General features: G+C 38.0%; 1 protein-coding gene across 1 annotated transcript in view; it reads left to right on the forward strand.

Annotated features, from left to right (window-relative positions):
* The window catches only part of ITPR1 (inositol 1,4,5-trisphosphate receptor type 1), a 2,510,606-nt gene that overhangs the window by 230,533 nt on the left and 2,264,989 nt on the right, over positions 1-15,084 (forward strand). Inside the window, exon 3 of the mRNA XM_044076407.1 lies at positions 10,084-10,154. Coding sequence (XP_043932342.1) covers positions 10,084-10,154 — 71 coding nt within the window. The remainder of the gene's footprint in view (positions 1-10,083; positions 10,155-15,084) is intronic.

Raw genomic sequence — 15,084 nt, forward strand, 5'->3', positions numbered from 1 at the left:
GTAATAATATATATATATATATATTATGTGATCATATTATTATATTATTATATATATATACATATATATATATATACGTGTATATATATACATATAACATATGCATATTTATTATATAGTATATATACATATATATATATATTATTATTATACATTATATATATGTAAGTATGTATGTATTATATATATATATATATATGTATATATGTATTATATATATACATGTATATATATATATATATATATATATATGTGTGTGTAGGCATATTGATACATATATATATATGTATATATATATATATTATGTAGAGCATACAGTATATATATATATATATATATTATACATATATATGTGTAGTATACATATATATGTGTATGTGTATATTATATATATATTGTTACATATATATATACATATATATATATTATATTATTATATACATATATATACAATAATATCAATATTACATGCTCCCCTTATATTAATTCTATAGCTGCGGAGAAGACTTAATCAATAAACCATTGGTGAAACCGCCCCAACGACTCCCTGCCCGTTTCGCTAATCTCTATCTTCGGCAGCACTCTTCGGGGAAAACTAGCACTTTTTTCTCAAAATTGGCACCTTTATAATCCAGGACAAATGTGGGTTCTAGACAGTGTCACAAGGCTACAAGTTCTCCATACCTCTCGCCATAAGCAAACGTATTGGCCAGGACCTGCCAAAATCACCGGCAGAGGCTCAGAAACGTTTCCAGCCATGATTACGAGGGTTAGTCAACAGTTGCCACAGCAAGAGCAGGACAAGGATTTAATTACCGTTCTGGTACCCAGAAAGGACAAAGCGGCAGACCAATACTGACCTTATCTTATTCTAAACACTTCTGGATATACCAAAATCTCAAGATGTTGACCTTAACAGCAGCTCCTGCTCATGCTGGGCAAGCGCGGCTTGGCTCGCGGACTTTAGACCTGAAAGAGGCAACCTGCATGGTCCCAATCAGACAATCATGCAGAAGATGCCTGGTCCATATTATTCAAAGCATTACCAATTCTCTGCACACCGCCCTCATTTATCTACCACCCAGGGTCTTCACAAAGGTCTGACCAGTAATTGCTTACTGCAGACAGAGGAATACAACATACCTCTATTTGGACGACCGTCTCATACAAGCAGAGAACAAGGACGCTCTACTACAGCATCTGACTTTTGTGATGAAACTTTAACATGCGAGGGGTACACATCAACAAAAATCAAATCCAGAATTCTCCTCAAGAGATAATATTCCTGGGTGCAAGCTTAAATGCAACTGCCCAGATGGCTTATCTCACTCCAGACAGACAAAGGTAACTGACTGCCTATTTAAAAAATGTTGGCAAATAAAGGTTCTGTTATCTGAAGAAAAACTGCGCTTTGGGCTTCATGGCCTCTGTGATTCCAGATTAATCTCCATATGCAAGACTGCATATGAGGAAAATTCAATGGTACCTAAAAAGTGTCTGGACACAACATTGCCACAGTCTGGAAACGATTACTTTAATTCCCTGCCTGCAACAGTAATTTTGATGGTAGGCAAAGGCTTGTCACCAAAACGAAGGACAGCCATTATCACTACCCCCAGCCATGCAGAGCCTAATGACGGATGCATGAGATTATGCCTGGGGGGCACACATAGCAGGAAGAGGCATTCAGGGCACCTGGCCCTCAAACCAAAAGCATCTACATATCAATCAGAGATGCTAGCTGTTCAAAATGCCCTAACAGCCTTCAAGGACCTACTTCATCTGGGTCAACTACTGTTAGACAGACAACACCACCGTCATGTGGTACATAAACAAGGCAAGCACACATTCTTATCCCTTGTGCAGACTAGCCATGGCTTTATGGGAGACAGCATTGACTTTAGTTCATTTGCAAGTACAATTCCTGCCAGGAAAGGAAAATACTCTGGCAGACGAACTAAGCAGAAACCTCATGGATCCCCATGAGTGGCACCTGGATCCACAAGTCTTCAGCATGACAACAATGAAATGGGGACCTCGGACATCTATTTGCCTCCCCTCAAAACAATCCATTAAAAAGATTCTGCACAAGGACTTATCACAGACAAGCTTGGAAAGTGGATGCCTTATCTTTCACCTGGACAAAACCTAGCAGTATATGCCTTTCCTCCACTGATTCTGCACAAGGACTTATCACAGACAAACTTGGAAAGTGGACGCCTTATCTTTCACCTGGACAAAACCTAGCAGTATATGCCTTTCCTCCACTGCCTCTCCTCCCCAAAGGACTCCTAAAGGTCAGGCAGGAAAAAACTAAAATGATTCTGATTGTCTCAGACTGCCACCAGTACTGGTATCCTGATCTTAAGGAACTTCTGTCCCATTGCCCAGCCTGGACCTTTACCTCAAATACCTCATCTACTGCCCAGCAAACAGATTCTACAGCCAACCTAGGACCCTAAACCTGGCAGCTGCATGGATAATGTAGCCATAAAACCACACCACTTAGTAAAGCTGCTGTGGATGGATGCTACTAGAAGCCAGAAGGCCTAGTACTAGTAAATCCTATGCTGGGAAATGGAAGAGATTTTATGCTGGAACCGGAAGCCTAAGGAACTGATATAGCTGTCCAAAATATTACTTCATATTTTGTAATTAACTCAGATGCTGGACAGTACTATCTTCTCATAAATTAAAGTCCATGTCCTCTACCATTTAGGCTCAATACAATACAGAGCTACCCACTCTCTCTTTCCTCTCATCCTTTATTAAGGCAGTATCTCAGAGGAGCCAAAAACCTACGGCCTCCACATGAGAATGCCAACACCTGCATGAGACCTCAATTATGTCTTGGAAAATTCACCTTACCTCCTTCTTGAGCCAGCTGCTACTGTGGACATGAAGTTCTTATTCTTGGAAAACAGCTCTGTTCTAGCAATAATCGCCTGCAGACTAGTTTCAGAGCTTACAGCCTCTCATGGCTGTGGAACCCTTTTATTTTCTATCCAGATAGGGTCTCTGAGAACAAACACTACATCTGATGCCTAAGGAGTCCAGTGTAGCCCTTAACTAAAACAATTTGCCAACTTTTTTATCCAAATCCACAAGAACAAGGGGAGAAAATTTGCATGCTTTGGATGCATATAGACAACTCAGATTGTACTTCTAAAGTAAACTAAAGTTTTCATCAAGACAGAGCAATTACTAGTGGCATATGCCACAGCATCACAAGGGAAGGGCCATCTCCAAGCAGAGACTTATTTCAAAGTGATAGGTCATTGCATTCATGCTACTCACAGCATGGCAAACCAGCACCAAGGGCATTAGGGCTACATTCAACCAGAGCTGCAGCCACTTCTGCAGCCTCTCAGGGGAGCACCAACCAAAGACATCTTTGAGGCTGCTACTGAGTTCAGTGCATACCCTTACAAACATTACAATCTGCCTCTTTACCTAAATCCAGGGATGGCTTTGCCACTGCAGTTCTGTAGGGCCTCATAGCCGCCTCCTAATGCTGTTTAGTCTAGCCCCCAACCATAGCTTTGGGACTCTACCCAAATGTAATGACTGCAACAGTGAAACATGGAATATATACGTTGTGTACACTCCTACCATAAATGAAGATGTTCAGTGTATTTCAGTCCAGGTTACCCACACGCCATCCCCCTATTTTGCTGGAACTTATCTTTACTTCTCTAATTTATACAACCTAGGTGGTATCGTCTATAGATCATGGTTGAGCTTATTTTGGTGCATACATGTTTTGCATAATTTTAGCCTACCCTTTGGGGTACCTGACATCTGGGACAAGAAAACTAAATAAAATGGTGTCTGCTGCATCTTTTATACCCCTGACCTAATCTGATGTCGGGAAGCGAGGCAGCAACTGATGCAGGACTCCAAGACTTGGAATTCAGGCCGATTGAGGGCAACCTGCCAGCAGGATAACCCAAATGTTTTGACTGCAACAGTGAATACACTCTAACATCTACATTTATGGTAAGTGTACACAACTGTACTTTTTCTATTTCCCATCTACTCAAGATTTCTCTGAGGGCCAGTGAGGTGCTCTGTTTGACATGTGGAAGTCTATTCCATAGCATGGGCAGTTTCTGGGTTATGAACCTGTCCTTCCAGCACGTTCTGTTGAATTGTGGTAATGAGATTGAGGTCTCTGGAGCATGTGATGTGGAGGGACTGGGATTATTCAGCATTTCAAACAGAGCTGGGTCTGACATGGCTTTATAAGTCAAGCAGAGGTCACCTCTAAGTAGGCGATATGAGAGAGAAAATAGTTATTTGATTTTATGAATGAATGTGCTTTACTGGAATCAGTTTCTCAAGACTATTCTAAAGAATTTGTGAGGGAGATTAAAATGGAAGTGATCAATAAGTGGTGGTGGGGGGTATGTTCTTATTTTAATGAGCTTGGAAGCTGATTTTTGCAATTTTACTGAGCATACTAATATGTCCATGAAACTAATCTGACTGTACAACAAAATGCTGCTGATAATTTTAGGTTGACTTTTATTACAAGATTTACAGTGGACTTTAAACAGGTGAGAGATGTTGCTTAAAAACTGGTCTGCTTTTGGTTGACCATGTGGTAAGGAACAAAATGGATTCTATGCCGGTGGTTGTATACAAGAGGGGTAATAACCTGAAGAATAGAGGGCACTTTGCCCACACAATTTTAAAGACAAAAACTTTGGGAGATGTCCAAATGTGGGTATCGTAATTTTTGTCCCTATATCAATACTGGGGAACTCTTCGATATTAATGGCTACCAGTTAAATATTAAAGGGAAGTACAATTGTAACAGCTTAGGAGTAGTATATGGGGCATTGTCAATGCTGCCTGGTATTTTATGACGGGAAGACTGAGCACAAGTTAATTTGTATTTATGAACACATTTATGAAATAAATAAAAAAAGACCAATACCCTATTTCAGCACTTATTGGATTTGCCCCACCCCCTGGACCTTACCTCAAATACCTCATCTACTGCCCAGCAAAACAGATTCTACACAGCCAACTCAGGACCCTAAACCTGGCAGCGTGGCGGATAATGTAGCCATAAAAACCACACCACTTAGTAAAGCTGTGATGGATGTCATTTTAGAAGCCAGAAGGCCTAGTACTAGTAAATCCTATGCTGGGAAATGGAAGAGATTTTGCGCTTGGAACCGAGCTCAAGGAACTGATACAGCTGTCCAAAATATTACTCATATTTTGTAATTAACTCAGATGCTGGACAAAGGCCTATCTTTCTCATAAATTAAAGTCCATGCCTCTACCATTTAGGCTCAATACAATACAGAGCCACCACTCTCTTCTCATCCTTTATTAAGGCAGTATCTCAGAGGAGCCAAAAACTTACGGCCTCCAAGGAGAATGCCAACACCTGCATGAGACCTCAATTATGTCTTGGAAAATCTCACCTTACCTCCTTTTGAGCCAGCTGCTACTGTGGACATGAAGTTCTTATCTTGGAAAACAGCTCTGCTCCTAGCAATAACATCTGCAAGACTAGTTTCAGAGCTACAGGCTCTCATGGCTGTGGAACCCTTTATTTTCTATCCAGATAGGGTCTCTCTGAGAACAAACACTACATTTATGCCTAAGGTGGTATCCAGTGTAGCCCTTAACCAAACAATTTGCCAACTTTTTATCCAAATCCACAAGAACAAGGGGGAGAAAATTCTGCATGCTTTGGATGTATATAGACAACTCAGATTGTACTTGGGCAAAACTAAAGTTTTCATCAAGACAGAGCAATTACTAGTGGCATATGCCACAGCATCACAAGGGAAGGCCATCTCCAAGCAGACTTATTTCAAAGTGGATAGGTCATTGCATTCATGCTACTCACAGCATGGCAAACCAGTGCCCAAGGGCATTAGGCTACATTCAACCAGAGCTGCAGCCACTTCTGCAGCCTTTCTCAGGGGAGTACCAACCAAAGACATTTTGGAGGCTGCTACTTGGAGTTCAGTGCATACCTTTACAAAACATTACAATCTGCCTCTTTACTCTAAATCCAGGGCGGGCTTTGCCACTGCAGTTCTGCAGGGCCTCATAGCCGCTCCTAATGCTGTTTAGCTCCAGCCCCCCAACCATAGCTTTGGGACTCTACCCAAATGTAATGACTGCAACAGTGAAACATGAACATAGTACAGTTGTGTACACTTACCATAAATGTAGATGTTCGAGTGTATTTCAGTCCAGGTTACCCACACGCCATCCCCCTTATTTTTGCTGGAACTTATCTTTACTTCTCTAATTTATACAACCTAGGTGGTGTATTTGCTTATAGATCATGGTTGAGCTTATTTTGGTGCATGTATGTTTTGCATAATTTTAGCCTACCCTTTTGGGGGTACCTGACATCTGGGACAAGAAAAACTAAATAAAATGGTGTCTGCTGCATCTTTTATACCCCTGACGACCTGATGTCAGGGAAGAGGCGACAGCAACTGATGCAGGACCCAAGACTTTGGAATTCAGGCCGACTGAGGGCAACCTGCCAGCAGGATAACCCAAATGTTTTGACTGCAACAGTGAATACACTCTAACATCTACATTTATGGTAAGTGTACACAACTGTACTTTTTCTATTTCCCATCTACTCAAGATTTCTCTGAGGGCCAGTGAGGTGCTCTGTTTGACATGTATGGGAAGTCTATTCCATAGCATGGGCAGTTTCTGGGTTATGAACCTGTCCTTCCAGCACGTTCTGTTGATTGTGGTAATGAGATTGAGGTCTCTGGAGCGTGTGATGTGGAGGGACTGGGATTTCTTTAGCTGTAGCATTTCAAACAGAGCTGGGTCTGACATGGCTTTATAAGTCAAGCAGAGGTCACCTCTAAGTAGGCGATATGAGAGAGAAAATAGTTATTTGATTTTATGAATGAATGTGCTTTACTGGAATCAGTTTCTCAAGACTGTTCTAAAGAATTTGTGAGGGAGATTAAAATGGAAGTGATCAATAAGTGGTGGTGGGGGGAATGTTCTTATTTTAATGAGCTTGGAAGCTGATTTTTGCAATTTTACTGAGCATACTAATATGTCCATGAAACTAATCTGACTGTACAACAAAATGCTGCTGATAATTTTAGGTTGACTTTTATTACAAGATTTACAGTGGACTTTAAACAGGTGAGAGATGTTGCTTAAAAACTGGTCTGCTTTTGGTTGACCATGTGGTAAGGAACAAAATGGATTCTATGCCGGTGGTTGTATACAAGAGGGGTAATAACCTGAAGAATAGAGGCCACTTTGCCCACACAATTTTAAAGACAAAAAAACTTTGGGAGATGTCCAAATGTGGGTATCGTAATTTTTGTCCCTATATCAATACTGGGGAACTCTTCGATATTAATGGCTACCAGTTAAATATTAAAGGGAAGTACAATTGTAACAGCTTAGGAGTAGTATATGGGGCATTGTCAATGCTGCCTGGTATTTTATGACGGGAAGACTGAGCACAAGTTAATTTGTATTTATGAACACATTTATGAAATAAATAAAAAAAGACCAATACCCTATTTCAGCACTTATTGGATTTCCCTGAGCATCAGTTTGTTTGTGGTAATTGAAGTTAAATCTAACCCTATGGGTGGACCATGGCAACTTCTTGAGCAAAGGGAGCTGTAGTGGATTTTACGTTTGAGAGCTGTAGGTTGGCCTGGGTTGAATGAGATGGCATCCATTGGATGCATTTTAAAATTGAAGACAGAATGTCTCTAAATTGAACAGTTATGGTTGGCTGTCTACTTTTTTCTATTTGAATTGTTTAATGTTGTTGTATGTCACTATTTTACAGTAATTGTGTACGTTTCTTTTTAAATGTGCAATGAGATGATGTCATCTGGCTTCATGAGTATTTAAAGTTCATTTTAGTTTATACTCTTACCTGATGAAGTGTTATTGTCTGAGACGAAAGCGCTAAGAATAAATTTTGGAGAACGAGTCCTTGCTGCTGTGTGGCTTTTTCTGTTCAAGTGTTTGTGGATTTTTATGTTGTGCCTTAAGGACAACAGCCATACAGAAGACTAGTTTCATAAAGTAGCAGAAAGTATTCTAAGAGCTAAGCCAATGTGAGAATCTGTAGCTATCCCAGTTGTGGGGGTATCTGTTGCACTGTATAGATGTCCACAGAGCTTAATTGCATAAAACAAATTCCTTAATGAATGGCATCCACTTCTTAACGGGGGGGGGGGGCTATTTACTTAAGTATTGGTCAACCCTGTCTGGTATGACCTTGCGAAAAGGGTGGAAAAACTTTGCCTGAAATTTTATGTTGACAGTAACAAGATCTGCTCTCTCCTCACAAGCTGACTTTAGGAATGCTTCCTTATGTACTTGCGCAGTTATGTTGCAATCTGACACTTATCTAAAGCTGGATCTGATCCGAGTCTTAGGCTTGCTTTTGAAATAGTCTTGGGTCTGCTTCCCTGCAGAACCACTCTAGATCAGCTTCATGCTATCCTGTATATTACAGACTAGACCTATGAAAGTTAGCATACTGTAACAAAATATGCACAGGGCAATTTCATCTTCGTTCCCCATTCTCTCTTTCTAGGTGTCTGAAGGATGCCATTATGCCTGGAAGCTTGCTTCTAACTTTATGCACGTTTCAAATGGTCTGCCTTTTGCCGGTTTTCAGAGGTATGGACAGTGTCCATGTGTACTGAATATTGTGGGTAATGGATGGGGGGAGGGCAAAAGTAGCTAGGAAAGTGTTTATGAGCTGGGATGAGTGTCTTGTTACTTTACAAGAGATGAAACTACCCACACGTTTGTTACAATATGTATGTATCTTGCCTTCCCAGCCCTGCTAAAACCAGGTAAGTGGTGGTCTATGCTCATAACCTTAACTTAGTTGATAATTGTAATCGATACATTTTGTCTAATGCAAGTGAAGCTTACCCTTAACTGGTGTGTGCACTGCTTTGTGTTTACCTTTTTTCTTGTACCTATAGCATCCATCCCACTTTGAGGTTCTCATTAAATTCCAGGTTTAACTTTCCTCATGCTTTATGGCTGTTTTGACATAATTGTAGAAGTAATTTTTTTGGAAAGCTGAGTAAAGGTTTTTTTGGCATAATTTTATTAACTGTCACTGTCTGGATCAGATGTTTAGCTAGGGTGGGCTGAAGGGCAGCTGCACTGTGAGTGCAAGGTGGTGGGGAGGTAAAGCTGTTGGTTCACTATTGGTGTTTGCAAATTCTGGTGTTGCATTTGTTATCCAGTTGCTACATCATGCACCATTTGAGACCCTTAAGTACTTAGTCACTTGCTACTAATGTACCGCATGGTCCGATATATTTTTCAGTTTTTGTCCTCCAAGATTATCACTACAGTTTTATTCTGCATATACTGTCTACAGAAGCACAGTCTGCTTCTCGCCATTCCATCAGACTCCAGACTTAATTCTAGCAATTTCCCTGCCAGAGAATCTTTAACTTAATTCATGCTAGTACTCTGATTTTTTTAGTAACCAGTGTCACAAATCTTGATTGCTGTAACTTTTCAGAAACCTCTAATTTCATATTGTAAAAAAACTGACTGCTCTCCATGCATATCACGTAGGGACAGATTTCCAAGTCGTGCCTTATGTTTGATTTTAGATGTACTGCAGCACAGCAGTTTTGAGCACATGTGTGCATATAGAATGAGAAGTATGAGCAAATTGGTGATTCTGGTCATGATATATTAAATGTTTTAGGAGGCCATCTGTTTCATCTCTACTGTGCAAACCAGGTTCAACTTGTTATTGAAACTGTAGTATACTTGGACGTTTAAATTGGTACTGTTGATATTTAAGGGTTTTAATTTTTTTAACTTGTCAATATTTCATATGAAAACTCACTCTAGGAAGGATGAGTACTTGACTGGTAGCTGAGCTGTAACAAGCTTTTTCTGTTTGAGTGTACAATTGCAGATGTTCTAGGTGTACAGGTAGTGATAAAGTTTGTTTTTCACAGAAGTTTGTGCTTACTACCAATTGTATCTCATTTTTATATACAAGTGTTGTGCTTGTAATTTATTTACTGCTAATCTGTCTTTTGTTTTACACAGCCTTGTTGATGACCGCTGTGTGGTTCAGCCAGATGCTGGTGATCTGAACAACCCACCCAAAAAATTCAGAGGTAAGTCTAAACTGTTAACCTGCCTTCATGCCCGTACATAGGCTGAACTGATGTATTACTGAAGATATGGAAGTAGGCTGAGGAAGCTTCAGTAAATGCATGCAACAGATGTCCTGTGTAATAAAGCTGTTGCATAGACTAATCTTAAGGCTATAACTGCATTAAGCAATAGTGTTAGTGGATTGAGTGTCTATGTTGAATTCTGGTATCCCTCATGTAAGCAGACATTCATACATGTAACGTTATGCTTTCTGTGGCTGTCTGTCCTAATTAGTGTAGCAGGGCAGAATGCATCTGACCAGTCAGTTTGAAAAGAATTCTGTCGCAATTGTTCATAAGCTGAATGTGAGATGTCCAAGACCCATGTGTTTGGAAATAAGGTGTTGAGGATATAATGTTTGGTTTCCTTCAAAATTTGCAGCTTTGCAGAAAAGCCACATACTAGCGAATCTGCAGAAATTGTGCAAGGCACTGGTTCAGGTAAACAATATACTAAACCTGTAGAAAGAAAGCTCACAATTTATTTTGGTATTTTCCAGTAAATTATGTATCTAGTGCCAACATAGTAATTGAATAGCCTGATCTAAATTTGTAATGTATGCTTTATAAATGTGCAAGCATCTGAATCGGGGGAAATATGATTAACCTGAATTTGTGGGCTGTAAGTGTTAAATTATATAACAATGCTATACTGCTTTTGACTATGGTATGAATGGGAATGTAAATAACTTATTTATACTAATGCAATATTAAACATATAAAATAAGACTACTATCAGAGAACTGCTTTAATATCTAGAACAGGTAGAACTAGCTTGCCATGTCTTGATATGAAATATGGAATTACCATACATACTTTCAGGCTGTAATAGTTTGATAATGCAGTGTTGTACTGCTTTTGAGTCTAGTGTGAAGGGTCTAGGAAATATGATACAACTTTAAAAAACAAATGTTTGCTTTGTAAACTATGTGCTAATAGAGCGCTATTGATATTAAAAATGTTGTTTGGGGCACTTTTCTGTGGTGCAGTGGGTGCTGGTTGTCATTTTAAATGAATTAGAAGAAACAAAGTAAAAAACCTCTAAGCTCATAGCCTATTCTAGAACTCTAAAAGCTTCACTTACAGTTCTCTGGGTTCCTGCCGAAGCCACGAGTTGGTAAAATGTTTTTAATCCATCTCTAGGTATTGCAATAAAAAAAGCTGTTGGTGTCTATTAGAATCATTTGCATAGTCATTAATGGTCAAAAATTAAAGTACTTTATTACAGAAAGTGACTAACACTTGAAGCAAAGCAGTATGGGGCTTAACTTAAACCAAAAGGCTCTTAGTGGCACGATGCTAGGGCACTTCTATGGCCTAGGTTTGTAAAGGCTCCAGGGTCAGTAGCCGACAATGAACCCAAGTACATATTTTCACCAAAATGCAGTAAACTCTTTTATAACCGTAACTCAAGCAACCAGAAAAAAAATTTGAAAGAATACAATGTTCATGTGTTACTTTCTGCCACCCCACAGAAACAATACCTTACATTCTGAATTTTAAAGAGTAAGATAGAAATAAATTCCCTGTCTACCCAACCTAAAAACAAGTCAAACCAAACAAATAGTATAGGGTGCAGTATTAGCCCTATTTTTAATAGTAACTCTCAAGCAATCAAACTACAGTTGTCCAGCATCTGTAATCCCCATGGGTGCCGGTTAAGTTTACTGTACAAGTGTTTCAAAGCATTATTGATTATGTACATATACATAGCACAGATTTAATAATTCTGAAAGGAGATGAGAGATTATCACAAGTAGTATAATATATGCAAAGAAAATGTCATGAACAAGATGGAAACAATTGATGTAAACAGTTAATGCAAACTCATATGTATGCATACTTGGACACATGGCTGTAAAAAAGTGATTACTTATAACAACTAACAGCTAAGAAACCAATAAGTATCTACTCAAATGTATTCAGTAAGAAGTTGAACCAAATGTAATAAAAAAAACTAGTATGGTAGGATAAAAATGTCATGAAAGCATAAGAATCAGCATATTTTAGACTGGCAAATAAGAAGTGAGACTCGTGATGAACATAAACGCGTCTTGTCAGTCCACAGTCTTTAATTATGAAGATAATGTTCAATTGTTAAGACATACAGCAATATTGATATGTTTAATATATTAAGAGCAGTTAAGATATTTATGAAATGTTTAGGATTCTCTTGTGCTTCATAGAGACAAACGATAAAGAAAAGTTAAAAGTAAGAGATCACATGAATCAGATGAAGCCTTAATATATTCATATTAATTGCTGATACTATCTGAAGTATAAAATATCACAAAAATTGCATATAACGTCTATTAAACAAGAACATTATAAAAACCTATAATATGAATAGTAACGGATCTAAATCCAAAGTTGTGAAGAATTCACCTCAGATGAATGTACTTGTATGTGTTTTATACACATATTACATATAAAATCTACAGTTTGTAACTATGTTTTCATTGACCTTTACTGGATGTTGAAACAAATTAAGTTTCATAAGGCTCTGTTGTCTTAACAGTAGGAAATGCAAACCTACTTGGACTGTGTACACACAGGGTTTGCAACAAATACTAACCGTCATCTTAGTTGTATATTAAATCTGATTTAAAGAAACACTAAAAAATAAAATGGTTACTTGTATATCCTTTTGCCCATATCTGTATGTATGTGTGTATATATATGTATATATATGTGTGTGTGTGTATATATATATGTATGTATACAATGGTGATAAATGAAGCAAGAAATCCATTTCCAATGTTGTCTAAAATATTGACACTACAATAGATACTGTTACACTGAAAACAGATGTTGGTTGAAAGAACTTTAATACAGAGATGAAATATAAGATGCATATACTAGAACAATGTTGTATTTAAAGGTGGTTACACTACTTTATTTAACTACAGACAGTAATATAATCTCTAAGTGTTTAATTGAATATTATACGGTTCAATAGCTGAAGTTTGATAGCACACAAGCATTAAAAATTTGATTATTTTAGATAAATTTGTTGGGAAAGCTGAGGGAAGATGTTGAATAGGGATTAGAGGGGTCACTTGAATAGTAAACCTATTCAAGGAATGGATGTCTTCTCCCATGAAGGGAATGATTGGTTGTTTGTACTCTGAAGACCGCTTTTTACACAGTTTTTATTTGTACCTTTTAAATGGATGTCTAGGCAATGCATTTTAACATATGAAAAATGGTAAAATGTTTTCAGCACACATACAAGGTTATGTACAAACACAAAAACAGGACAGTGGTTAATTACAAAGGTATAGTTGATCCAACTGTGAAATGCATTTCTATCAATGTCAGGGGATTAAATAGCTGTAAAAGAGGAAGCTTGCAAAGATATCTTAAGCTATGTAAAGCACAAGTAGTATTTTTACAATATAAACACATCTTATACAGCAAGACATTAATAAGATTACTATGCATAATTGCACAGTACTAGCAAGTTCAGAATATAATAAAAAGCAAAGTTGTACCAGTATTATGGAAAAAGACTACCTTGATGCCCAAGATCATAAATAGTCCATGATAACTTAGGAATGTTTTGTTTACTGTCAGTATTAATAAATGGTTTGGCTTATACCCTGGTAAACTACTGGATACCAGAACTGGGTGTCAGGGCAGCCAAACAACATTTAGAGAACATAATGCAACATTCCAAAGGTAATACAATAATTGCAGGAAAGAAGGAGACAAATGCTAAAATGCATGCAAGAAATTTCCACCATCAAAATTAGTTTACTGACTTGCATTACTTAATGGACATTAACGCACATGCTGAACAAGATTCATTGATATTCACACGTCTCACATAGACATAACGCCTTTTCTAGAGTAGTGTTTATAACAAAAAATCTTGCTATAAAAATAAGCAAAGTCAAAACAATCACCTGCCCCTTCGCAGACCATAATGCAATAACTTTTGAAATAAATTTTAACTTTGAGAGAACTTAAAATCATAAGAATTCCAGTCTATATAGCAGAGCTTAAACAATACTATACTGCAGAGATGCAAACATTTCTAGATTTAAACCTCACAGATGAGGTAGCAGACACACACACACACACACTCACACACACACACACACACACACACACACACACACACACACACACACTGCAATGAAAGCATATATGTATCGGAAGGCAGTAGCCTGGTATAAAAACAAACAAAAGCATTGGAATAAATAACTGTCAGAACTGCAAACTAAAAAATAATGAAATTGGATATTCATAAAGGCAACTTGGCTAAAGAAAAAGAATTAGAAAACCTCAAAAAATGCTTGGATATTGAACCATAAAACAATGATTAATCTAGAGAAAGTCAAACTGTGCTTAGTCTATGAATCCAAAATATCCAAGGAGAATAGCTAACAATGCAAAATGAATGTTGGGTCTTTCAGCTTATCCTGGTTAGAGGTCGTCACGGCGGAACTCCGGTCCGCTAATGTTTGGTAGTGGATTTTTACATGCAGAGTTTCCAGCCCTGATGCACAACCTTCAACGAAGGCACGCCCATTCATGCATGCCTCCACACAGATGCTCTAGCTGAGAATCTAACGGGACAACGTCTTGCTGTGAGGCGACAACGCTACCGCAGCACCACTACCGCGGATAACAATGCAAAAAGAATAATAAAGGCAAATCCAATAAAAGAAATATACAATATAGACAAAAGTATCATACTTGGAAGGAATTCTAGAAGCCTTGAGTCTATTTTAATAAACTCAGTAGTCAAGAAAATAAAGTAGAATCAATGAAGCATTTAGTCTTATATTTTCCTTAAGGAATTTTTTGTCTGAACACAGAAAAATAGTAAAGATATTACTATGACAGAAATTACAGCGCAAATCAAGAAACTAAAATTAAAGCC

Source organism: Protopterus annectens, chromosome 7.part0 (assembly GCF_019279795.1).
Source record: "Protopterus annectens isolate FY-2018-M chromosome 7.part0, PAN1.0, whole genome shotgun sequence".
Taxonomy (NCBI): Eukaryota; Metazoa; Chordata; order Ceratodontiformes; family Protopteridae; genus Protopterus; species Protopterus annectens.